Source organism: Macrosteles quadrilineatus, unplaced genomic scaffold, assembly GCF_028750875.1.
Source record: "Macrosteles quadrilineatus isolate MER2022 unplaced genomic scaffold, UCM_ALF_1.0 Scaffold_3__2_contigs__length_128488019, whole genome shotgun sequence".
NCBI lineage: Eukaryota > Metazoa > Arthropoda > Insecta > Hemiptera > Cicadellidae > Macrosteles > Macrosteles quadrilineatus.
The window spans coordinates 7626772-7654478 of record NW_026542596.1 but is presented as its reverse complement, the minus strand read 5'-3'; the positions used below and the strand labels follow the sequence as shown (position 1 = coordinate 7654478).

At 35.0% G+C, this 27707-nt stretch overlaps 1 protein-coding gene across 1 annotated transcript; it reads right to left on the bottom strand.

The window, feature by feature from the left end:
* Positions 1-187: 187 nt before the first annotated feature.
* On the bottom strand, positions 188-27013 carry LOC128989688 (ceramide synthase 6-like). The gene is made up of 8 exons (XM_054411684.1): positions 26624-27013; positions 19012-19245; positions 17641-17749; positions 8172-8393; positions 4979-5097; positions 3445-3595; positions 595-716; positions 188-350 (listed from the first exon to the last, which is right to left on the bottom strand). The coding sequence occupies exons 1-7, from the start codon at positions 26800-26802 to the stop codon at positions 600-602; spliced, it is 1131 nt and encodes a 376-aa protein (XP_054267659.1). The 5' UTR covers positions 26803-27013; the 3' UTR covers positions 188-350; positions 595-599.
* Positions 27014-27707: the final 694 nt, after the last annotated feature.

Here is a 27707-nt window from a genome sequence, read left to right as displayed (position 1 = left end):
TATTTTTTTACAGAGTTTTTGACTTAAACAAATTGACTAGGGACCAGTAGGTTGCTCAAACTACAATTAATCTATTTTGAGTTTCTTTTTCCTCTTTGTTATCATGTGTTATTGTTATGCCGAGTATAATAAAATAACTATACATTTTGAGAAATCATGACATGGTGAAGTGAAAAAAGATACACAGTTGGACAATTTACACAACTTTATACATAAGTTATAATTAGAGTTATACAAATTACAAAAACAAATCTGAATAACAATAGAGTTAGAGATAAAAGACGAGAACGCAAGTGTAGCGTGATGCAGCTGTGAAAGGGCAGCTTGGCAGTCAGCACCGGCATAAACAGCTGCAAAGAGACAAGTTCTTGTAAAATAAATCTAGAAGTAGAGTTCAACGATGCACTATTAACTGTATGTTGTGTACAGAGTGGGATTGTGTAAAAAGTGGGATTTGACAAGGATTCAGTACTAATGCTTCGCACGGGTTGGCTAGTTAAAAATTAAAAGTGAAACAATTGGTGCATTGAAAATTGGAGTTTTCATATAAAATACATCACAATGCTCTTAACAACTATAACTGCTTTATGTTACCTGATTCACTTAAGTGGTGATTTCTTGGGTGAAGGTGTAGAGTTGATGTCACCGGAAACAAGTGCTGAGTTGGCTGAAGTATCAGAGAAATCACTGGAGGAACTCCGGATATCACCTTCCATCTGCAATACAGCCGAGAACTACTGAATGAAACTTATTATTCCCAAATATTTGTATATTGGACATAGATGATCTAAAATAAAATGGAACTTAATGAAAACTGAGGAATCAGTAAGAGTTTGAATAGTAAAAAAATCAATAAAGAATAAATTACTTTATTGAGAACACAAGGAAAAGTAAACCCTTAGTAACCAGATTGTGGGTCAGAGTTGTACGAGTTAATGGAAGTCATGAATAAATTTAATAAACTTAAGAACACATTGACAATTTGGGGTTGTTTGGGTATCTCATTTATATAATGAAACATCTTTAACAGAAAACAGGTTGAATGTGTTCAAAATTTTAAAGAATTTCAAAAATGATCTACAATCACAGTGCATAATATTTTTTAGCTTCGTAACACGTATTAAATTGCAAAGTTTACTAAACACAATCATCAAATATACAAATTCCAAACAAAAAATATTAGTTTCACAAAATGCTAATGGGTCATGGATTGTTAGTAAGTTTCTCAGCAATAATTTTTTTTTCATAATCACCATATATTATTAACAACAGACACATTATTCTTCCTTACACCTATTTATAAAAATATTATGGGGAAAAATTTTGTTTTTTCAATAAACTGGGAGAACAAAAAATGACATGCAAGCAGAAGCTAAGGTATAGCAGTGTTTTTAAACGTAGTCATGAAATCTAATAAACTTTTTTTTGCTATCTGATGATGAAACATTCTTGGACAATGTAAAGCTGCCACTAAACAAGCATAGTAAAACAAATCTTAAAGGTTAATAACACAACTGTATCTTAAAAAACAACGTCCAGTGGAAGTTTTAAAATTTGCTTTCAGATAAAATGATGTTGAGAAAACACATCTCAAAACTGAAAACCAAAGTTTTTGGGGCCCATTTGACTTTTACCTCAGCACAGGAGTTGTCTTGTGGACTTTGAAACAACTCCCTGGTTCCATAACCAAAATGTGGAAGCATTCTACTGACCAACGCCATCTCATGTTTCTGGCAAAACATCAAAACCAAGGAACCATACGGGGGCCAGTTAAACTAACCAACGTATTCTGAACTGCAATATTGACTAAATATAGATTGTCCGATTTAAACTGCTAACAAGTACAGGGTTATTAAAAAAAGAATGGTGCAAAACAATAAAAACTAGCATGTATACATCCTTTTAATTGGATACTGGCACAAAAAAGAACCACCAAAAATCTTTAAAAAAAATTTATGGTGACATCAAGTATAAGAATTAAACTGACGGATCAGTTTACAGATAACTATCTGAGAACAAAAACATACATGTTTCACCTTGTACTATGCTATCGTTCTCTAATGTTTGCATTCTTATAAATAAAATAATTTGGATTTTAATGACAATCTAAGAACACAAGTTTGAATGTCATAAAATACAACAGAGATATTTCTGTAAAAATCGGTTTTTATGTTAATTTACTTGACTTTCAAAAATACTGCAGGTACTAACATTGACAATATGTTCTCAACTGTTGATGCTGCAACGACAACACTGTGAGCATCATACGTGATCGTGGAGAATTCAGCGATAATTTCCCACGATCCCAATCACATTAGTGACCATATCTTTTAATCGCGGCAAAATTTGTAATAATTTCTGGTACTTGAACATGGTCCATGATGATTTCCTGCGATCACAGCAACAACAGTAATAATGTCAGACAGCCATGATTATATATTGCGACCGCAGAACATTTTTTTAATGATTTCCAGGGGTCGCGGCAGCGTCTGTGATGATTTCCCGTGATCACAGCAATGACCGACATCATTACTTCCAATCATAGAAACGTCAGAATTGCAGAACCACGTTCACGGCAACACACGTGGTGGTTTTTTAAGATCCCGACAAAATCCGGTAATCTTCCTGGCGACCATGTCAACATCTTAAATTATATCTCAATCGCAGTAATAGCTTATATACCACAATCACAATGTGATGATTTCCCGTGATTGCAACAAAATATATTGTTATCTATTGTTAAAAAATTGATTGATCCAGCGATTTTTTATCATAACATCTGCCATTACTTTTTGCGATTGAGGCCACATATTCTGTTTTCATCTTGCAATCGCAGCAAAATGTATGATCAATTTCTCGCTATTTCGGCAACGGGTGTGATTGTTTCTATTACGATCGCGGCAACGTCCATGATTCATGATAGTTTCCCGTAATCGCGATTTTTAATGCCGCAAAACAAGAAAAATTGGTGATTTCGGGTGTTTTTTCAACAATTATTCAAAAACACAAATTTCCCGGTTCCTTGCAAAATGTACATACAATTCACAGATTTTTTCCGGTCATCAAAATTTGTGTACAATTCCCAGATGTACCTGTTTCCAGGTTGACTGGACAGTGGACACCCTGTAAATTAGTCAAGTTACTCCCATAGCTTTACTCTAAAATTTGAAATAGTCAAATAAAGTTTTAGACAAACCTTTGAAGTCTGAAAATTATACTGGTAAAATAAATTATTATTGCCGTGTTAGCGATTACTAATTCAGAATTTAAATTTAATTTGATATAAATCTTCACAGTAAAAAATCAATTTAAGTTAAAAGTAATTCACTGGCCTGCTTGCTAGTTTTAAAGGCTTTAAATTCAATATTGACATAGTACTGACGATTACACACTCTAGACCATGATCTGCCTGTAATACAAAGTTGAGAACAATAATTTACAAACCTGTCCTGCTGAAAGAGCAGATTTTGCTAGTTTCAAAATTAAATAGGTCCAGAATAGATGAAGTCCAAGGAGGAAAAACAGCAGACCGTTGAAAATGTAGTAGGCAGGAAACATCGGCGTGTTGACTATGATAGGCCCTCTAACAGTAGTGCTGCAAACAACCAAGCAAACCACTCATAATCATAAATCAGTCATACACCCTTAGAGATCATAGCTATGGACTATGATAGGCCCTCTAACAGTAGTGCTGCAACCAACCAAGCAAACCACTCATAATCATAAATCAGTCATACACCCTTAGAGATCATAGCTATGGAAGAAAATTGTATTATACCAAAAGCTAGTGTAGAATGTTAGCGTCGGCTGCTAGACTTTTTAAAATTTTCTAAAAAAAAACTTATTTTAAAAGTTTTAAAAGATTTTTTTTTCATAAGGTTTTTTTTCTATGAAAACAATAGCTCCAGTATTGTTCATGTTTTTATGTTTTAGACTCAAAATAATCAGTAAATAATATAATAGGCTATAATTTGAGGTATCTGTTGATCGTTTGAATGAGTTACGCTCAAGATACTGAATTACTCAATAAAAAATCATAAATTTGATTATTTCTCGGATATTATATTTACTTTGAAGCTGCGGAGCAGCATGGGTCCTCTAGTAAACTACTATTTAAGTAAGAAAACCATGTATAAAACATAGGCCTACTTCCTTATATTAGTACATTTCTCATCCTTATGGATCAGCTGAAGACAGTTTTATTGTTATTTCTGTCCGGTGCACTGTCTTTAGAGGTCGTGTATTTAAAACCTCGTTTAACCAAATAAAACGTACTAATCATAACTAATAACACATCTCCTAGTTATATAACAAAAAAAGTAAAGAACAAATCATGAAGTTAACTATAAAATAATTGGAACACAATTTCGTCGACACTAGCGATCAGTGTCACCGGACATTGACTAGACACGAAAAACGAGCTTCAAAGTTTACAATGGATGTAAAGTTTACTTGTGTTGGTTAGTATATGGTAAGACTATAATGCATTTTCCACCCTAATCATAAGAATAATATTAAACATACTTCTAAATATATTTATTTTATTGACTACGTTGCTCTTACTCCTAATTATTCGTAGGATACGACATTGTTGTACCGATACGATCATAGGTACTACACTTTCGGCAACACTGGCCAAAAATCTTCGTGCTTGGCTCCCATTGGACGGCGCGCGAGGCTTCTGATTGGGAGTTAGCGAGTTCTGCCGAGGGACAGAGTTAGCGACTTCCGTACGAGGACGGAATTCGCTAGTGGGTTAGTGGGTTCTGGAGTTAGCCAATCCCGAAACCGAACAAGTTAGCGAGTTCCTCTCATCGACCAATTTTGAAGATAGGGCGTTTAACATGGGGTTAGCGAGTTCCAAAGTTAGCCAATTCCGCAGACCCGATTTTACAATATAATAAATCATAATGGATTCGAACTTAAGCATTCTAATTAAAAAATAATATATAAAGTAACTTAAAAGTCATATACATACCTATATATTAGTATAAATGGAAAGATACCAGTTCTTGTCACAAGCCATGAGATGGTAAATATGGCAAAGACTGTATCACACAACTTTTGGTACTTCGCATATTTAGCCATTTTTGCAAACTGTAAAATAAGGTTTAAAACTAATATTAGCCACAAATAATAATTCAATGCACATATTGTTGAAGGAAACCGAGGAATATTTTACAGACATCATGTACATACTATAAATGATAAAATAGACTTCATAAATAGTTGTGAAAGCGTCCTGCTTGAGAAAACACAATTACAACTCTTAGTGGACCAATAATTAACTGTGATTTCCACCAAACAACATCAGGGTGTATACTATTTTATTAAAGTGAAATTCCAGGTTTTTTCCAGGTTTTTTCCTGGTTTTTCAAAGTTTTTCCAGGTTCCCGCGTATCTGTTTGGTTCCACTTAAACTATAATCAATTTAAGACTTGCAGCTTAAAGTATACAATACACATCAAATTTGTTTCAAAGTCCAGTGAGCTAGTGTTGAAAAAATAATAATCCTTATTATAGTAATAATTTTTATTATCAGCATTACTTAAGGCTACCGGAAACATCGTCTCTCTCGATAGCAGCAAAATCCTGAATTTTTTCCTGCGGTCATGTGGTCGCTTCCCACAGTGACGTAAACGTCATCACAGTCTTACGTTATCATAGAAAAATCCTGGACATCTCCCGCGGTATGTATACATTATCGCCGTCTCTCGCGATCACGGAAACGTAATCATCGTCATCCGCGATCGCGGCAAAATCACGAAAATCTTCCGCGGCCGTGTGGACATCATCATTGACTCCCGCGGTCACGTAAAAGTCATTATCATCGTCCGCGATCACGGCAGAATAAGGAAAATGTTCCGAGGACGTGTAGACACCGTCATTGACTCCCGCGGTCACGGGAACGTCATCGTTGTCGTCTACGATCTCGGCAAAATCATGAATATTTCCCGCGGCAGTGCAAACATCATCGTTGATCCCGTGGTCACGTAAAAGTCATTATCATCGTCCGCGATCACGGCAGAATAAGGAAAATGTTCCGAGGACGTGTAGACACCGTCATTGACTCCCGCGGTCACGGGAACGTCATCGTTGTCGTCTGCGATCTCGGCAAAATCATGAATATTTCCCGCGGCAGTGCAAACATCATCGTTGATCCCGTGGTCACGTAAACGTCATCGTCGTCGTCCGCGATCGCGGTAAAATCATGAACATCTGTGGCCGTGTAGACATAACCATATCGTCGTCTTTCGCGGTCACGGCAAAACACGAATATCTTCCGCGGCCGTGTAGACATCATCATTGCCTCCCGCAGTCACGGAAACGTCATCATCGTCGTCGTCCGCGATCTCGGTAAAATCATGAATATTTCCTGCGGCCGTATAGAGATCATCATTGCTTCCCGCAGTCACGGAAACGTCATCGTTGTTGTCCGCGATCTCGGCAAAATCATGAATATTTCCCGCGGCAGTGTAAACATTATCGTTAATCCCGTGGTCACGTAAACGTCATCGTCGTCGTCCGCGATCGCGGCAAAATCATGAACATCTGTGGCCGTGTAGACATAATCATCGTCGTCTTTCGCGGTCACGGCAAATCATGAATATTTCGTGCGGCCGTGTAGACATCATCATTGCTTCCCACAGTCACGGAAACGTCATCGTCGTCGTCCGCGATCTCGGTAAAATAATGAATATTTCCTGCGGCCGTGTCTACATCATCGTCGTCTCCCGCGGTCACGGAAACGTCATCGTTGTCGTCCGCGATCTCGGCAAAATCATGAATATTTCCCGCGGCAGTGTAAACATCATCGTTTCCCACGGTCACGGAAACGTAATCGTCGTCGGCCGCAATCACGGCAAAATCACGAGGATATCACGCGGCCGTGTAGAAATCATCATCGTCGTCTTTCGCGGTCACGGCAAATGACGAAAATCTTCTGCGGCCGTGTAGACATCATCATTGCCTCTCGCAGTTATCGAGAAACGTCATCGTCGTCGCCCGCGATGTCGGTAAAATCATGAATATTTCCCGCGGCCGTGTCAACGTCATCGTCGTCTCCCGCGGTCACGGAAACGTCATCGTCGTCTCCCGCGGTCACGAAAACGTCATCGTCGTCGCCCGCAATCGCGGCAAGACACATTTTACGACTACAATCTTCTACTGGGGCAAAAATTAAAATCCCGGAATCGGTCCAAAAATCCCGGCTTTTCCCCGGTTTTTTCCAGGTCCCTTTAAATTCAAGGTTATTTCCCGGTTCTCCCGGTTGGTATACACCCTGAACATATTGCACAATGTGAATTTGAAAAATATTTTTAGAACAATGATGCAAATTACATTCTTTACTGCGTGGGGTATCTGGTTTTTAAATATTCACAGGTTGGCAGCACTGACAAGCGGTTAAATGCATGGGAAACTGGTTGTGTTGGCATTGGTGCCAGAAAATTTGATACATTTTGAGATGAAAATATTATTGCTTGTCACTTGTAAGTTGCAACATTGTTGTGCTGAGCCTTCAATTAGAGTCTGAGCATAGGGTTTTATGTCAGAAATCAAGCTGAATATTTGTATACAAAAAATAAATAAAGATTGAAAACATGGTAAAACTGTCCAAAAAGATCTATTACTGTTTTACAGAGGTATTACTGTGTCACTGAGGTAAGTAATCAATATAGGCCCTATATCTTTTGCAATATTACTAAAACATTCCTCTGTGCAAAAAAAGGGACTGTAATTGACTTGTAGAGTAATACAATATGCTTGTTTTGGGAGTCTGAGTCTATCTCTAACACCACATTGGAGTGATACTCACCTAAGAAACTGTAAGGAAAAGATAACTGTGTGAACATTATAAATTAATACTAGAGGTGTGCAAGCATGAGATTTTTGATCGATCCAAGCATTTGGTGTCAGTGTGGACATCATCGTCTCCCAGGGTTACGGAAACGTCATCGTCGTCATGCATGATCGCGATAAATTGAAAATAAATACCAAATGTACACATCATTCCTGGTTTTTCCCGGTTCAAAAAAATCACATATAATTCCCGGTTTACTAGGTCGGTGGACGACCTGATATATTTGACATTTTCATATGTAAGAGATGTTTTCCTGCAATGTTCTCGTCAGTAAAAACTTGTAATGTAAAGCGTGCATGCATTTACCAACCTCTAGAAAAATATCGGCAAAGTCATGAAGCAAAATTGTCAAACTGCCGATCCTGTGAAAGTTGCAGACCCAAGACAGAGCCAGCAAGAACAAAGTTAGGACGTGATGAGCGAACATCTGCCAGAAGTCCTTCCTCTTGACATCAAAGAACTGAGAGCCCATGAGTGACCAGTAGAATGCAGCTGAGGTCATGTAATACCACCACACTCCTCTACTGACACCCTGGTCAACAGAGAAAAACACCAACACCAATGTCAAAACTGTATCAGAATCAGAATCAATAATCTATATTTATATTGGATAAAAACGTACAACAGACTAACAGTTAATTTTTTACATTTGCATTTTCAAGATTCAAAAAGTCTTTATTTACACAGCACAAAGTTTTATACATGAATAGTGTCTATTATTGTTACTTACTACCTAAATTAGCAATAAGAAACAGTTAAACAAATTACAAATTGCTATACATAATTTAAAATTGAAATTACTAAAATCTTCTACACTGTAAGGGGCTAGGTCAAGTAAGAATGCCTTCAGTTTTTCCATAGATTTGGATTTTCTTTTTTTAAAAAGATAGGAAGTTTTCTAAAAAAATTGTTTCCAATTTAATAAGGTTTATTTTTTTAAAGTTCAAGTCTTGGTTGTTCTTTAACTAAATAATTTTTACCCCTTGTATTATGATTATGCACATGTAATTCTTGAGTCTCATCAATATTTAATTGTTTAAAAAATATATAAGGTGTGAACTGTAAAAATGCACTTCCCTTTAAAATAAGATTTGACAGACTGGTCATATTTAATTTATGTAATAATGTGATTGCTTGTTTTTGTATTTCCAAAATATTTTTTAAATTCTTTTTCTTTGTCCCACCATAAATACTAATTCCATAGTTAATATGTGATTCAATATGAGCACGATATATCATTTTAAGGACCGATTCACAGAGATATGACATTGTTCTTAGGACGAATATACCAGAATTTAGTTATCTATATATTTAATACACAGTTGTAACACTGTTTTCTCAGTAATTACTGGACCGATCTACAAGATTTATGTCTCAAATTAAAGGGGATAGTGTGAAGATTTGCCGAACTTCCTTACAATTTACGTTTTTTCTAAGGGCTACGACCTAACAGCCCTTTAAAGGTCGAGTCAATACAATTCTTATCGAAGAATATAATACACAGTTTATAAATTATTCGTCAGCTGTTTAATGTTTTTCAGACATTTGTTATTATTTTTATAACCTCACTTTCAGTATGCAATTATTAAACTTGGAGTTTCTGTTTATAAACACACGATTTTCATCAAGGAAAGTGTATTTGTTAACTTATTTTTGAAATGTTTTAGTTTTCCTGCAAAGTGATCTGAAGGAAAGTGGTAATTGAGTTTAAGTTTGAGTATGGAATGTGAAATAATACCCATAGTAGGGGACGGAAACTTATTGTTTTGATCAATATAATTTATTCTCTATAGCCACCAGAACAATCATAGGGAAATCCGCTTGTAAGTTGTACAGATAATTGCTAATGATTGGTAAACATACAAACATTTTAAATCGTAAGTGATTAATCTTACTCAAGATCAGTGTTCGACGTCCAAATTTTACCTTCTCGAGATGGCGAGTACGCTTTGATATTTGGAACTACAATTTATCAGTGAACTATACCCTAACCATATTTTTTCGAGTAGGCCTACACAGGGAAGTTGCTTGAGAAACTGTGACTTACGATTTCGGTTCTGGCGAAGAAGTATCTGACTTGATGTTTAATGGCAATGTTGACTCGGGTCATTATAGCGCTATAAAACTTTATCATTCACCCCAGGATGTGAAAAGTACAAAAAGAAAAATAAAAGGTAATCATTAACCGGGCGTAAAGAGACATACAGAACGAAAAAAAACATGCAGAGAACCAATGAACTAAAAAGGTAAAGAGCAGTGATGGTGTTAAATGTGCTCTGGAAGTCCCTTCTAAAAAATACCAATTGTTTGAATTGGGGTCGTTGGATTGGATTTGTCAGTACTGCAAAGCTATGAATTTTGAGTCAGAACAGACTAACTGGGACACAAATATTTTTTCCTTATGTTGTCACAAGGGGGAGAGTAAAATGAACTCCTTATCAACATTTTGAGTTTATGGAAAATCTTATCAACAGCGACTATAAAAAAAGTATTAAGGGTCAAAAGAGACAAAAAACTATTTGAGTAAAATATAATACAAATCTGCATTTGTAATGGCCAGTTCTAAGTCTCACTTGAATCAACATCTTTCTGGTAGTGGTAGTCTATATAGTTTTAAAATCCACTACTCCTTTTCCATCAAATTGGACCGTTAATACCCTCTAACATTGATCAAAGTATGCACAACTTTATATATACGACGTAAACACAGCTTTTACTCACAGTATGGGTCAAAGATTCGTGAAATGCGACCAACTGCTGATGCGTGATTTACATGTAGGCTAAGTGAATATCTTTATTCCATACAACAAATTTAATGAAAAAAAAATGACGAATATAGGAATATACTTAAAAAAAATTATCTAAATAGCATAAATGGCTGCTTATTAGGTTATCAGCATTGCCCAGTTCGTATACTATTTATTTTTCAAATGAAACGCGAATTAATATAAAACATTCATTTGGTTAAAATAATATATCGGTTTGATATTGATTAACATAAAATAGTTTATACATGCAAACTATCAGTTCTATTTCATGTAGGCCTAAAAAATTAAACAACCCCTAAATAAAATACAAAGAGAAACAGTATTTGTTAATTATTATTTTTTTTTTCCTGACAATATTCCCGTGGCGGAGCACGGGCGGTTAACTAGTTTTATTAAATACTCAACATGTTTATTCCAGCTTAAATCCTCATCTATTATCAAACCCAATAATTTTGAAGTTTTAACTTGAGCAATGGAATTTTTATCTAGGCTATATCTAACTTTATACTTGTATCATTTTTGTCTCTTTTTGTTTTGGAAAGAATGAAATAATTAGTTTTACTAAAAACCGATTCAGACTTTTTATTCTGATTTAGCAGACATTTCTAAATCAGTTAGGGATTTCCCAGTTGTGTTAATGTGTTAAGTTATTTTATATACTGATAAAAAAAAATTGCATGTGGTTTTCTTTTGCAGAGCATCTAAATATTTTACTTCTTTATAATGGAAAAAACTCATTAAATGGATAACTATTTTGCAGCACATGATTCTTACTAGCTTAATGACTTTAATGACATTATTTTGTTTTATTTTACTGGTCCATTTGTTGGGAAAATGGTTTTAAAAATAAAATATCCCATGTAGGTTTTTTTTCATAGAAGTTAAATTATGTTTTGATGAATTAATATTATTATTATTTCTTGTATTACATGAATGAACATGTTTTCTAATTTCCAAATTTTGTTTTTGATTCCAAACACACATTAAACATTTCTAGAATAGGCTAGTAGAATATATTGACCGTAGACAGTCTAAGTGCAGGCTGAAAAATGTATCTTTTACAGTTATTTTTTTGTTTAAATATAGCCAGAATTTTTGTTGGATGCTCCTCTATTGATTGTTAGACCATAAGACATATAAATACCCCCACCGCAGCAAACCTGCAGACAAAGCGAATTTCAACTTGTCTGATTACATTTTAACTAAAATGTTTAAGAGATATTTATTCCCAATTTAAATAACATCATTAGATTTAACGATTACTTAGGTTTGCTGCTACGGGGAAGGTAAAAAGTGTTTTTGACCAAACGTCAATAGTATAGGATGAAATAAATAAAGTAGCCAAATTTTATCAACATATATCCATAAACAAGTATAAACTGTTATAAACTACAACAGTTACACTTTTTTTTAATTTTCTCCGTAAACGTTAGGCATACAACAGCGCTTTAATATACTTAATTATTCCTTTTTTTAAGCTCTACAAAATGGTTTGGAAAGAAATATAAACCCCCGTTCCCATGGTCCGATCATGCTGGTTCACGAACTCGTTCGAATAAATGTAGGTTACACGTTTATACTGAATTTCAACCAATGTCCGTTAGCACGATACCTCGAGCAAAAATGATTTGATTTTGATGAAATTCGGTATAAACGTGTAAACCTACATTTATTCAAACGAGTTCGTGAACCAGCATGTTCGGACCATGGGAACAGGGGTTTATATTTCTTTCCAAACCATTTTGTAGAGCTTAAAAAATGGAATAGACCTACGGTAATAGCTTATTCCCTATATGGGAAATGTTAAAATGTGAATGCACAAAATTGAAAGGGTAAAAGCTTAAAACACAACATAAAAAAGACAAAATATACGAGGACAGAAATATAGTATAACCAAAGGTAAACGTATTGATATTGATACGTAATAAGACAGCAAACTTCTATCATGTGTTCTAAGTGGCACTATCAGCAGACTTGGTAAACAAACAAATACAGAGGAAGTGCCTTTTGTGATAAAAACTGTTAAAATTGCTACATACGTAGAGGAAAAACTACTTCAACCTAATACCTCAGTAATGATACGTTTGTCTTGACGATTTAACAATACCACCAATTAAGATAAAGATTTTACCTACTGGGGGTATTTTACCCAGAAATAAATTGAGGATGAGTGTAGAATCACCTTAACATATTAAATATATTTTAAAGATTGTATAAATTAAATTAGTAGGCATACTTATTTCAGGCCCCCAAGTGGTTTTTGACCTCAAAAAAGTAGGAAAAGTAGGACTTTTTCAGCAAAAAGTAGGACTTTTTACTGAAAAGTAGGACTTAATTTTACATACAAATCGAACTTTTTTGCTGATACAATATATATTAAAAACCAAATAATACTAGCATACACAATAGTTTATCAAATATAATAGTGTATATAAATATACAGGGTGTTTCCAAATTGTCTGGACATATTTTGTGGACTTGTTTCTGGGGCTAAGACAAACATAAAATTCCATATAAGTATGCATGGGTCTAAAATGCCTAAATTTTTGTTGGTCGGTCTGTTTGTGACATTTAAAAATTATTTTATATCTTGGGCATTTTTCAAGATAGAACTTTTAAAATGGTTATAAATGTGTATTTTAGAAGGTGACAAGAGCTTGCAAAGTTTCGATCCAATATCTCAAGCCGTTTCAATATGGCAGTCATTTAAAATCTTTAATGCCAAATTTCATGAAAACCGTAAATATTTAGAAAATGGTTTCCAGGATCAAAAAGATAGAGAATTCAAATCCAAATCAAATGAGACCTTGTTTGTAAAATCGGATGACAAACAACCATAAATAAGTTTTTTTTCAACATTCGGTTACGCAATTTAATAGCACTACCATACTGTATTCTTATTTGTTATTTTTCAGAGCAGTATGGGTAGTCCTATTAAGTTGCGTAAACAAATTTAGAAAAAAACTGATTTGGTTGTTTGTCATCAGATTTTAAAAAAACAAGGTCTCATTTGATTTGTATTTGAATTCTCTATCTTTTTGATCCAGGAAACTATATTCTAAATATTTACGGTTTCAAATTAAATTTGGCATTAAATATTTTAAATGGCTGCCATATTGAAACGGCTTGAGATATTGGATCAAAATTTTGCAAGCTCTTATCACCTTCTAAAATACACATTTATATCCATTTTAAAAGTTCTATCTTGAAAAATTCCCAAGATATAAAATAATTCTTAAAAATCACAAACAGACCGACAAATTAAAATCTAGGCATTTTAGACCCATACTTATATAGAATTTTATGTTTGTCTTAAGCTGGGTCCTAGACGCGGAAGCGGAGAGCGGAGAGAGGAACGCGGAGAGCGGAAAAGAAATTAACATGGTGTTCCGCTCCGCTTCTAGGAAAACAGAAACATTAAATTACCTAAGACAAGTGGAGTCCGCTCTCCGCTTCCGCGCCTAGGAAAACCCGGCTTTAGCCCAAGAAAGAAGTCCACAAAATATGTCCAGACAATTTGAAAACATACCTAAAATAATTCTATACATAAATTTTAAAATTAAAATCAATAATTAATTATTTTTATTTAAAAAATCTTCAACTAAAAGGCCGGATATAGTTTTAGCTGAGATTGTACACCAAATATTCAGAAGTAACGCACAAGAGAAATTAAAATGTTAAGGAGTCATTATCTACAGTCATCACGAAAAAATATTTAGGACAAGAAGCATTAAATAAAGGATAAAAATAAATATGTTTCCCTAACGTTAACTAACCCTAATTTGTGTTTAAAATGGTGTTGTAAATAAGAAATTTGTTCTTTTTTTTATATTATTTAATATTTCAGAACTAAAATTAATATAAAAGTAAAATGAATTTTTTTGGGTGGAAAACAGAAGCATGAATAGTTATTTCAGTAGGCCTATAAAGTACGGAACTAGATATAATATAAAATTCTAAAAATATGTTCCAAAAGTATTTTGAATTAGTTAGATTAGAGCGATCTTAAAAGTAGTAGGAATGTTTGAATTGTAATGAGTAAAAACTATTTGAGCCAGTGAAACTTGGACGTTTAAACTTAAACTTAAGCCTTAATTTATTTTGAATACAGTTATGTCAAAAAATCATGTTTAGGCTAATCAGGGAAACACTGGACCGATAAGTGCTAAAGTAAACTACTTTTGAACTAGTATCCCAGGGCTCCGCAGGAGCATTGATTTCCCCTCAGTTTACTTCATTGGGGAATCTAAAAGACATGTCAGAATAGTAAGCACTGATAATAATCACAATTTTTATTTTCTATCACAATAGTATTGCCATGTCTTTGAAAATAAAAATGTTTTCACCCAATAACAATGTTGATAAGATTAACCATACAGATACTACCGGTACTGGAACTTATAAATTAAAATTTTAAATCATTTAACAAATTGTTTTATAAAAAAATTATCTCAGTCAGTCATATTTTTTAGGAAAAAACTTCTCATTGGGAAATATTGATAAGTAAACATTAATAAGTGTAATAAAATATCGCAAAATCAACATAATTTTTATAAAAAAGTAGGAAAGTAGGACAAATGTGTAAAAAGTAGGACTTTTCCTACTTTCCTACTAAAAAGTAGGAAAAGTAGGAAAAGTAGGACGACTTGGAGGCCTGATATTATTTATATATTTTCACTTAAGTGCCCTTGGAGCATAGACGTTCTAACTCATAAACAAATTTAAAAACTACAAAGCAAATGTAAAATCTTACAGTATACTAGATATTTAAATTAAAATCATTTTGGTATTTGAAAAAATATTTTGGGGTGGTAAATAACTCTTCAGCGGCTGTTTGAAAATAACAAAATTAACATTGCTCTTAAGGCAGGCAAAGCCAGGATGGCCGTTGGCTTCCATCGACTCCCTTGGAAATACATTAAAAACAAACAAATTTTCTAATCTCACAGTATACTAGATATTTACACTACAATCACTTTGGTGTTTGAAAAACTATTTTTAAATGATAAATTTAACTCTTCATCAGCTTTTTGAAATCATCCAAGATGGCCGCTAGCCTCCAAGGACTCTTAAATCTTTCTATTTTCATAAGGTTAGTGGCCTCTTGCCGGTTCACAGATGCATCATACAGCTGGATGTAGAACTTGTCAAGCAAAGCAAGAGGTAAGCCAATCTATAAGTATAAAAGAGGATGTTTGTATATATATTTGTTTGTTTGGCAGTGATAAACTCAGACACCGCTGAACCGATTGCCACGAAACTTGGTACATACGTGTAGAATGTCATGGAATAGGTTTATACACCATCAATTTCGTGATCCGTCCAATCGGCTCCGCCCCAGTGCTCTGGAGTTTCCCATGTTAACCTTATGAGAAATGGAATTAATGAATCTTACCAGCTGTTTCAATTAAACAAGTTGGTTCTGTTCTATGATGTTCAATAGCATTAAAGTTACAAGGATTACCAACAGGGTGCAGCACTATTATTTCTTTTACATTTATGACAACAGCTAATTTGCAACCAAAAGGTGAGTGAGCGTAGCGAACGAACTTCAACCTGGAGGCGAGTTAGCGTAGCGAACGAGCTAACCTGAAGGCAAGTGAGCGTAGCGAACGAGCTAACCTGAAGGCAAGTGAGCGCAGCGAACGAGCTCCAACCTAAAGGTGAGTGAGCGTAGCGAACGAACTTCAACCAGGACGTGATTGAGCCATGCGAACGAGATCATCTTGAAAATTAAGAAGTTAAACGGGGCAAAGCCCGCGGGATTATAAATAAGTTTAGTCAAAGCACAGACAATGGAATAAACCTATTATATGGTCTGTGGTCAAAGGCAAGACAACGTCTGCCGGGTTCAGCTAGTACAGTATAAGAATGAACTCTACTGATACATTAATGTTATGTGGCAGCATCAGGACTGGCATTTACAACATTGCTGTATTGGTTTCACAGGCATTACGACTCAGCCACCGACAAACAAATACTTTATCGTCTAAGGATTTAAATTAAGAGCAAGACACTTTTTCTGGAGGGAATTTTGGATTTAAGATAAAGTAGATAATAACATGAACAATCAACATGTAAAGTAAGTAATTCAGGTTAAGTGTAAGAAAGGGCCATGTGGCCCTAACTTTGCCTGTGTAAATAAATTATTTTTTATTTTTTTCATTTCATGCACAGAGTAGGACGCAGGAGGGGGAGGGGCTTAACGTGCTTTTGAGTTTTATGTTGGTTTTAGAGTTAACCTCTTTTCACTACAACTTTGAAAATTAAGCCACTAAATTACTTAATACATTTTTCTTAATATGGTAAACAAAATTACTTGTTGGTCAATTATTATATTAAAATGATCTTACAGTGCTACTTAGAAAAATACATCAACATGCAACCAAGCCTATGTAACCACCTAAGGGCCATTGCCCAAGAATGTCAGCCGACGCTGAGAAATAGACGCTAGCGATGGACACTCAGAGACTGCTAAGCATTGATTTCAATGGGCCCATTGTCCAAGAAGCTTCTGACGTTTGAGACGCAGGGCACTGCCCTGGGAGCAGACGGGATTGTTGATGGCCAATATCTATTGCGTCTATTGCAGTGTTGTGCTTGTGTTTTCCTGTGCTCTCAAGTTTATATTTTTACTGTGAAGTGAACATTGTCACGTTGATTGAATGCTAGTGCATGGCTTTAATTTTAATTTAATTTTAAAGGAAAAACAAACGTACACTTTTTTTTTTTTTTTTTTTTAGAATTGTTTAGGTTGAAGCCTTTAAAATTTAGATTTACAAAATCCCATTGACAGTACCTTAGTGTAAAAGCTAACTGTCGCGGTGCATAAAACCAGCCTAATAGAATTTAACACAGTCAGCAACCAACTGTTGAACAGAATAGACACGTTCTTGGACAACAGGCCTTAAAGCGATCACTGCCCAGCGATCATCGCTCTGTGACGCACGCAGCAGACGCGTCTTGGACAACTCACCTTTAGCTACCCAGCTACATATTCACACTAGTCACCTGGTGAGGATAGTTGTGCCAACACAAGTCAGTGTCCCACAGCCAAGGTTTGTCCCACAACACGTACAGGCCGAATGAAAATGAAGATGCATAATATGTGAACCTCCACCTGCACAGGTTGCAACTATGTTAGTAGATAATCATTGAAACATCTATGTACCAATTGTAGGAAATTGTTAAAAAAATTGAACATACAGTAGTGTGAGTGATCGTGGATAGTCAAAATCGCAAGAAATTCAAACATAGGCTAAAATATTCAAGAAGTAGCTTAACATTGACTTTGACTAGACAGTTAATCTTTAAGTAATAGTACAACTTTTTATGTGCTGTTTAGATAACTTTTAACTTTGTTTTAAAATGTATTTTTTTAACAAAACAAAATATAATATTGGAGAGCCTATGTTGAGGCCTAGTAAATGTACCTTATTAACTCATTGGTGGTTAGTGAAGTAAATAACAACATCTCTATAGTCTGACTGCAAGACGATGAGTCTTATAACAATGTAGCATATAATGTACAATTAACTTCAACTTCAATATATTTTTTATTTAGTATAACAGTTTACTTTTTTACTCCTCTTTATTTTTTAAGATTTTTTTGGAATTGTTTTGAGTTTTAAAAAAGGGGCGCCAATTTTCAATATGGCCATTAATTTTAATATTTTTTATGAAAATCCTATACAGTAGACTCCCTCTTATCCGGACTCCTCGGGACCGAGGCCAGTCCGGGTAACGGTTTTTCCGGTTAAACCGACGTCCACAAAAACTCGTTAAAACATTTACTGTTTACCGTTTACTGTGATATTCAACTTAAATTTAGGAGAGCATTGTATTTAGACATGTGATCACTGGTCTCAAATCTTTTCCACAAGAACAGTCGTTTCAGTACCGCCCACTTCCTGCCGATGTAGTCCGGTTAAGTCAATGTGCTGATAAAAATTGTCCGGTTAAAGAGATGTCATTTCTGCCGAGTGTAGTCCGGTTAAACCGATGTCCGGTTAAAAGGTGTCCGGATAAGAGGGAGTCTACTGTATTTAATTATTGTCTTAGAATGTAAATGTGATTTCAAAATGTTTGTACTTGAAATTTTATGTCTAAAGCTACGATGATACGATGTTTACAAGTTAGGTACAGTGTTACACAACAAAAAAAAAGTGTGTTACACCTAAGAAAACATGGCTTGCTATGTACATTCTGCATCATGAAGCTCCTAAACAAGTAAGTTTAGAGAGAAAATACAAAGAACAAATAAGTCTTAAAATTGTATCTAGGCCTACTAAGTTTAAAAATGCAGCTAACTAAAAATTGTATAATTCTGTATTTTATGGTCTTTTAAAATTTTTTTAGATACAATTTGAGTATTGTTATTACCCGTTCTCCGTAAACTTGACTATTGTGGAGGGTTTATCCTGAGCTCTTCTCAGCCGCAGCCATCTCTCCACCTGCCTCTCCGTCCAGTCCAGCTGTTTGGCCAACCCTGAGATGTCTTTGTGTTTCATCTTCAGATTCTGCTTAAACGCTCTCTCCAATATTTCATTGTGCACCGCTCTTTTGGGCTTGCTACCCTTTATTCCCAAAGCTGTACCGATTGGTATGAAGCAGTATCTGAAAACATCCGTTTTTATTTTAGTTTCAAACTGTGGAAAAAAATTCCCACATATTTCCAGGCAGACTGGTATTTCCGGTCACCAAGTGTACCTTTTTACTAAGAGTTTGCAGGTCCCTGATATTTTCGGGTAAGGTCGGGCCAATACAAACCAAAAATACTTATCAGGCCAAGCTCCGTTTCAGTCGAGTCAAGCGAATATTTCTGTGAACCCGGAGAGCGTTTGTGAAGGTTCGCGAATCGCGATCGTGGGAGACGATTGGTATGAAGACCATGGATGATGTTAACGGTTTTACCGTACACGTAGATTAGACATAAGACATAAGACATATTTTATTTACACAATACGTTCTTTATAAAGTACATTTCATACATAAGAACAGGTGTTTCGTCATAGTGATGTATTTTATAGTAAAATTAATAGTTAAAATAATTAAAATAAACTCATGTAGGATATCAGAGAGATTAAACATACTACTCCCCTGTGCTGGGAAGATGTACCCAATTTTACCCAATCGTCGGCGCAGACGATGTTCACAGAAGACGTTTTAGATTTTGCCCGGACCATGATAGGAGGTGTTGACAATTTGTCAGGACCACAAAAGATTTTCTTGACTTTGCTGCGACCTCAGAAGACGTTTAAGATTTGACTGAGACCAAAGACTAAAACCAGGTTTTCCCAGTAAAATTTCAAACCTCCTGCATAATTCTTAAATTTGAATGCCAGAAGATGGACTCTCAAATTTAAAACTGGATTACTGCAGAGAGTTACGAAACACCATGTATGATTATAACCATATTCATGGTTATGTACATTGTATACAGTACTGAAGTAATAAATAGCTCCAGTAAGACCTGTTGGTGACCTGTGTCAGTAGACCTGTAATGCAGGTGTGTAGTTTTAGCAACACCTTCAACTATATAATCTATGATGAAACAAACATCTACAAAGCAATAACAGATTATAAACACAGTATAATCAAAGTGCAGTAATTTGCAAATACAGAGAAAAATTATAGGCTTACTCATTATATGGATATAGGAAATAATTTGATTCAAATTGGATTCCAGATTAGGTTTTTTGTATACCACAAGAAAACTAAGCCCAAACATATTTCTTTGTATCTAATATACAATTCGCACAGCCAAGTGAACAAGATCAAATGCCTAGAAAGATCAATGATCAATAAACTTCATTTTTACAAGAAAATTATTCAGATCTATTGTATGCACACAACAATACCCAATCAATCAATCACCAAACTCATTATAGACCATGGTAACCCTCCTTGGTATACGTTCACATTTCCAGTTTAATAGCTAAAGTACCTTGTGATTTGCTTGTGTTGAATATTAAAAACCGTTTGTGTTTTTTTAAGTATACCTGTGAGACTAAATCACAGAAAGACTAAAAAAAACACAGTGGGTAGCCTATTTAATAATGAAAAAACATATTATTTTTTTTAGCAAATTTCTCATGTAGGGAATAAGCTATTACTGTAGGTTTCATCGAAGACCTAGACCCGGGACCAATTTACTTTTATTGTTTTCAGGTCCCTAGGGGCCAAAACACCCTCTTTTAAATTCATAAATATATATATGTGTCCGTTATTGCGATAAATCGAGCAAAAATAATTAGTTTTAGTTTTGATGAAATTTGTACCAAATTTATTTTAGTAGATATCCAGACAGGTAAATGGAAATTTGCTTAGTCTGCAGGTTTGCTGCGGCAGGGGTATTTTTATCTTTTGCATTGGTTTTATATCTTGGCTTTTTAAGCTTGTGTTAACCTTATGTTTATTGATAGGTGACTTTATTTCAATAAAATACAGCATTCAGATATTATCTGTCTGTGTATTGCACAACACAAAACCCCCAATTCTTTTCAAACAAGTTTTTTTGACAGGTACAAACACGTTATAAGGATAAGTAAAAATTAGGACTAACCTACTGCCTTATTTGAAATGCATGTCAAAATATAACAACCCCTCCTTCTACCTCGAGCAACTTTCCCTGAGCCGTTTATAGTTTATTTTAGGTGAGCCTCTCTCCCACTAAGGTAAACCTTCTCAAGTTGCCCACCAGACCTGACTGGTCAACCCAACACTCAAGTGTATAGCCTATCTACAGAGAAGTAATGTACTGAGGAAACATTCAATGGTACACTTAAGTGTTCTCTAGCACTATTTGCTGGTGTCAAACTCTAACACTGCCCACCCATTTACTACAACACCTACGGTTAAGGAAGACCCTGTGCGATAGGAATTCCCGCACAAGTGCTCGCCACTCTGGCCCTTTCTTGCTCGTCACAAGCATATTTCCGGCATAATATACTACAGTTAAAACTGTGCAGTCATACCATATCAGCGTGTTTCCTCTGTACCTTACTTCTTTGTGGTAAGTTACATCTAAACTTGAGTCTCTTGAGTTATTTTTTAAGGTTTCGATTTCATTTTTGACACAAGTGGATAAAACAACTAAATTACACACTTCCAGATACACGTAAAAACACACTTTGTTAAGAATGGCAATTGTGTTACGCATTCACAAACTGAAATTTACTTAGATAAGCTTCACTAATCAGGAAGGCTACTGATTGATGCATGGCAAGTTCTCCACTAGTAACCATGCTAGGTGTCTCTATTAAAAAAAATTCAGGAACTTTTACTCTTACCTCTTAAACAATGTTTTTTTTTATAAATCTCTCTGAATAGGTTTAAATTGTATTGGTTTGATTTTATATGCTAATTCTTCAAAATCATTCATTAAGATTATTGGCGTATCGTGAGCAATTAAAAACAACAGATCATAAAATCTGACATTTATAGGAACATGAAAACCACAAAACAATGATTGCGTATAGTAATAGTTATTTGTGTAACTAGTGGTGAAAGTGGCACTTTGCTGCACACGAGAGCAATGTTTACGCACGAGCCGCAGGCGAGTGTGTAATGATCTCGAGTGCAGCAAAGGCCTTTTTCACTCGTGTTACACATTATATTTTTCCTACAGTCACTATAAAGCATATAAATAATTAGTCTTTCAAACACTATGCAACACGTTTTTAGGTTCAGCTGGCAACACGAATGGTGCCCTAGAGAAAGTAGTACCCGCGGTCCATATCACTCCGCTATTTTTCCTCGGCAAGAAATGTGCTCCGCGTTTTGAGAATATAGTTCCGTATGTTTTTGTAATTTGAAGTGGTTTCCGCGCCTAAAAAAAATGCTTAAAAGGTATTTTCTTGTTTATTAAGATCGAAGGAAGGTTTTAAAAACGTTTAAAAGAAAAGTCCAGAAAGTTCAGAAATACCGAAACTATAAACACGAAATGACAGGTTAAATCGTAGTTATAATAGTCAATCAGCTGCTCATAGTATAATTATCTTTAAGTGTTGCCAATCTATTTCCAAGCGTACACGGATTACGTGCATAATGGAACCACGCTGTTTTGTGTTGTTTCGTTGGAATCCTGATGTGCGGCAAAGTATAAACCGTACGGCAAAGTATAAACCGTACGGCAAAGTATAAATATGCAGCAATTAGCAGCTTTCTGTACTATAAACAGTACAAGGAAGCCAACTTTGTCGGGTGACTGTAGGAAAAAAAATTTTTTGCACCCACAACCTCATTTAGTTGTATAACCACTTATTGATTTATTTTAATCTTTTAAACCAACCTTTCTTTAGTAATATTTAAAAAAAAGTATGAATTCTGCTAAATTATGTCAGTTACATGTTCTATTTGGGAATTAGGTTGGAATTGAGCCAACATATGTATGTCACATATGTTGTGTATTCAGGAAGTCAATAATTTGATTTTATCAGCCAACAGCGTCCTGTCAAACTGATGATTATCATAATGATAAGGTTGGGTCTATGCTATCCTTTATAACTTTAAAACTTTAATACTTTATTCTGAAATGGCGACCATACAAATGAAGGTATTTTAAGCCAAGTGTAACTCAAGAAAAATATAATTCTATTATACTAGTGGCTTGTAGGGACATAAGTCCCTAAAAAGCTCACAAATGTAAAACAAATTATTGTAATATTTAACAAACTCAGAATCAAATTGTCTATGTGTCATTATAGATATCCGAGTACAACCTATCTATTTTTTTAGTGAAAACGGTTTGTTGTTTGTCTTTGTTTGCTTTTGTTGATGTTATTTTCAATAAATAATTTGAATGACTCCAGAGGTTTAACTCTGCTAAAGGCAGCAAACATATTTGTGAATAGCCTAAATATTGGTTTACTAAGGTAGCTTTGGTCTTTTGGTATTAAATTAAGGTCTAAATTTTAGTAGGTACCGGTACTCAAATTTAACTTTCACATTTCTCACTAAGATGAGCTATAAAATGAGATTTATAAACAACTAGCTGTACCTGTGGGCTTTGCCCCGTTTAACTTCACAAGTGAGCTCGTTCGCATGGCTCAATCACGTCCTGGTTGAAGTTCGTTCGCTACGCTCACTCACCTAAGGTTGGAACTCGTTCGCTCCGCTCACTTGCCTTCAGGTTAGCTCGTTCGTTACGCTAACTCGCTTCCAGGTTGAAGTTTGTTCGCTACGCTCACTCACCTTTTGGTTGCAAATTGGCTGTAGTCATAAATTTAAAAAAATAATAGTGCTGCACCCTGTTGGTAATCCTTGTAACTTTAATGCTATTGAACATCATAGAACAGAACCAACTTGTTTAAATGAACCAGCTGTTAAGAAATTCCTTTTAAATATGAAAAATCATAAGGTTAACATGGGAAACTCCAGAGCCACTGGGGCGGAGCCCGAAAGCCCGATCAGAATAAAAACTACTTAGTTTTCCTATTTAATGCCCAAAGAATCGGTGTACCGAATTTCAGCCTCCTAGGTAAATGGGAAGTGGGAGAATTAGTGATGAGTGAGTGAGTGAGTGAGTGAGTGAGTGAGTGAGTGAGTCAGTCAGTGAGGGCTTTGCCTTTTATATATTTAGATACTGTACCAAATTAGAAGAATAATTTATGCTTATAGGTTAATTTAACTGAGACAGTATAGAAAAAATGGAAAAACATCAATGTTTTAGCATTGATAACAGCGATGTTTCTACAATGATGTTATCGGTAGATGGATAGTGAACAACCATGGTTGACCCATCAATGCTCCTCCCTATGAGCTACCCCAGAGTAGGGACACTAGGCACACTAGGCCAACTAAAAAATGATTAAAATATAACATTGTTAAAAAATACATTGATAGTGAGTTATAATAGCCTATAACATTATGCTTCCTACGCTATTACAGCTATAGGCCTAATACTTATTTAGTACTTTTCAATGTTTCATAACTTTGAAACCAGTTGAGTCCACAAAATAAAATTATTACAGCATAATACTCTTACTTAGTACTATATCTGAGCCAAATTTGAAAATTTTATTTTCAAGCCCAACAAAAATATTAAGCATAAAACTTTTGAAATTTTGAAAATTTTTAGATTTTGACAATTTTTATTTAAAACCCTATGCATGTCCAAAACTTGGAACTTTGAGAATTTGGAGTACACACCTATAACTATCAGATAAAAAAATAACAAACACATAGTCAATTGCCTTTATATAAAAAGAAATTGTTTAAAATTGGTATTCGTAACATCGTTGCGTAAAACTTTAAACAGGTAATTAGACCTATATATTTAGTTTTAAGTGCATCAATACATTACCATATTAAAGTTCAGATCTTTCTGAAGAGATTGGTTTTTATTTTAACGTTCTAGGATTAGTAGAACCAGAGATATTTAATTTTACGCAGAGCTCTGAAATCGCTGAAAACGGCCGTTCGAGTAACAAAAAAATGGCCGCCATACAGTACAAAAATAAAATAATTGTATTTTTGTAATTCTAATAATATATACTTTCAAGGATAAAAATATGAAAAAAATTAAAAATCTTGAAGCAACCAATTAATTTATTTTTGGACCACTTGATATGGATTGACCCATTGCATATCTTCATATGAGTAACATCGTGATTTTGTGGCTATTGGCTTACAATCTGGAGTTAAATTGCAGAATAGTTTGGGTGGTTCAACTTTGGCACAGGAGCACACCAACAGAGGAGGTTTCTCACCTCCAAACCAAACCTGTATATTTGAGTGGAGTTTCATGATATCGTGTCCGATAAGCACGTCAGTACAAAGATCTTCAAGAACAGTCAACTTAAAATTGTTGTAATTGTGATTCCACAGATTTAGGTTAATTTTAACAAACCCGTGGACGTTTGATTTCATATTAGAAGCAGCTAGTGATACTTGTATACTTTCATTATACATTTTAATTTTGTTTAACTGAACAAACTTCAAGTTTACAAAGCTTGATGTACTCCCGGTGTCTATTAAGCAATTTGCTTTCAGGCCATTCACTCTAGCTTCAACTGTAGAGTCCTTCAATGCAGATGTATTATGTGTTGTTGCTATTAGTGCAGCTGATGTACTAGACGTCTTCTGTTTTACTTTAAAATGTTGAGTTGGATTACTTTTTTACAGACTCTCGCATAATGCCCTGTCTTGTTACATTTCCCACAATTTGCTTCTCTGGCTGGACAGCGATCTCTAGAGTGTCTGTCATGCCCACAAAAATAACACTTGCCATCAACATTTTTAATAGCGGACACAGTCGCTTCTTCCTTTTTTTGTAGTTGGAATTCGTACTGACAAGCTTGCTTTGCCAATTCATTCGTTGCACAAGTTTGCATTCCGTACATAGATTTTGGATAGCTCTCGACTTGAGCTTGAGCCATTTTAAGAGCTCTAGACTGTTTCACTGCTTCATCTAGGTCTAAAGTTTTATTTTCTAATAGTCTCTGGCGTATGTATGACGAGGCTAAGCCATTGATAAAAGCATCACAAATGTAGTGATCCCTGTACCTATTGAATCGCATTAACAGCTTCAAAAACGCAATCTTGGCTCAAAAGTTTCAGTTTTGACACATATTTGACAATAGTCTCACCTTGTTGCTGTTTTCTAGTCATTACTAAATATCTTGAGAAAGTTCATTCTTTTGTTTGATGTAAATTGAATTAAGAACTCTCGAAGCGTCTTGGTAAGTTTCAATGGACCTATAAAAACTATCTCAAGCCGACAAAAACTCATTTTTGGTCCTAGGTACGACATATTACTATGACAGATGTCTGAAGAGAAAAGTGCCTAGGAGTGAAATATGTTATGTAGGCCTATAAATCCGTCTCTGCCCCAGAGATTTTAGTACCGGTACCAAAGCCAAGCCTAGTTGTTTACCACATACCTTAGCCTTAGCTTAGCCGTTGGCATGTATAAATCAAATAAATAAATACCAGTAGCCTAGGCCTGCCGGGGATCGGTAGCACATTTAAAATTTCAAATATAGGTACTTACTTTTCAAAGCAATATCTGATGACAAAAACAAGTAACGCCATTGGTATTGGGTATAACAGATCTTTATGGTGTGTGTATTCAATTTGATCGCTTGATTGTAGATCCGCCCATGTAATGTTTGGTGGTAACCAAATGTCTGGGTCCCAGAATTTATCAAGTAACGTCTGGATAGAAACCATTATTTGAGGTAAATGATTAAATTCCTATTGAGATAAACACTTTTTAAAGTTTTGGTTAGAACACTTCACGCCACTGTCACCACTATTTGAACAGCAAATGGAACTGCAACTGCAACACAAATAGGCCTACACAAAATAATAATTTTGACATGCCGCTAACTGCTACTGCTAGCTAACTTGACTCAATGGAGATGATGCATTTATTTGCTTGCTTGCTTGGCTTTGCTTTGCACTCAGCTAGCTCAGCAGAGCAGCAGCTCAGGAATTTTTTTTTTCTTTCCCTCTAGTTTGCTCAGCAGTCAGCAGGCTTTGGCCTGACCAGGCAGCCTCGGTGTACACTGAGTTGTGGTTGCTTCGAATTCATCCTGCAATTAAGGTTATTTTGTAAGTTTACAAAGATTTGTTATTGAACATAAATGTGTACAATCAATGATTCATGTTGATATTGTTTTAGTTTTTGTTAATTACCTAATTATGTATTAAAGATAGGACGGTCTAAAAGTTTAAGGGATTCTTTAGTATGGCAGAGTTAATAAAAGAGATGAGTGTTCTGTCCGCCTTGCCAATTAGAAAACGGCCAAGTAAAAGTTTGACTCTGAAATTACTGTAAATAATGTACATAGTTTTTATTTTTTATTATTAACTAATTATAACGTAATCTATCAGACTAGTTATGTCAAAGATGATGAATTCAAGTAAGATGGTGTTTAGCAACATATAGTCATTTCGATGTATGCTGTAATCGATATTTGGCCATTCTAGCAACGGGTATATAAAGTTCAGGATTTACTTTTAATCCCCTCAATATTATTCACATAGTTTCTCAAAGAAAGAGAGAAAACAGAAAATGAAATATTTTACACCCCAGGAAACATGCCTGCTTCGTCCTATCCCCCTTCAGGAAT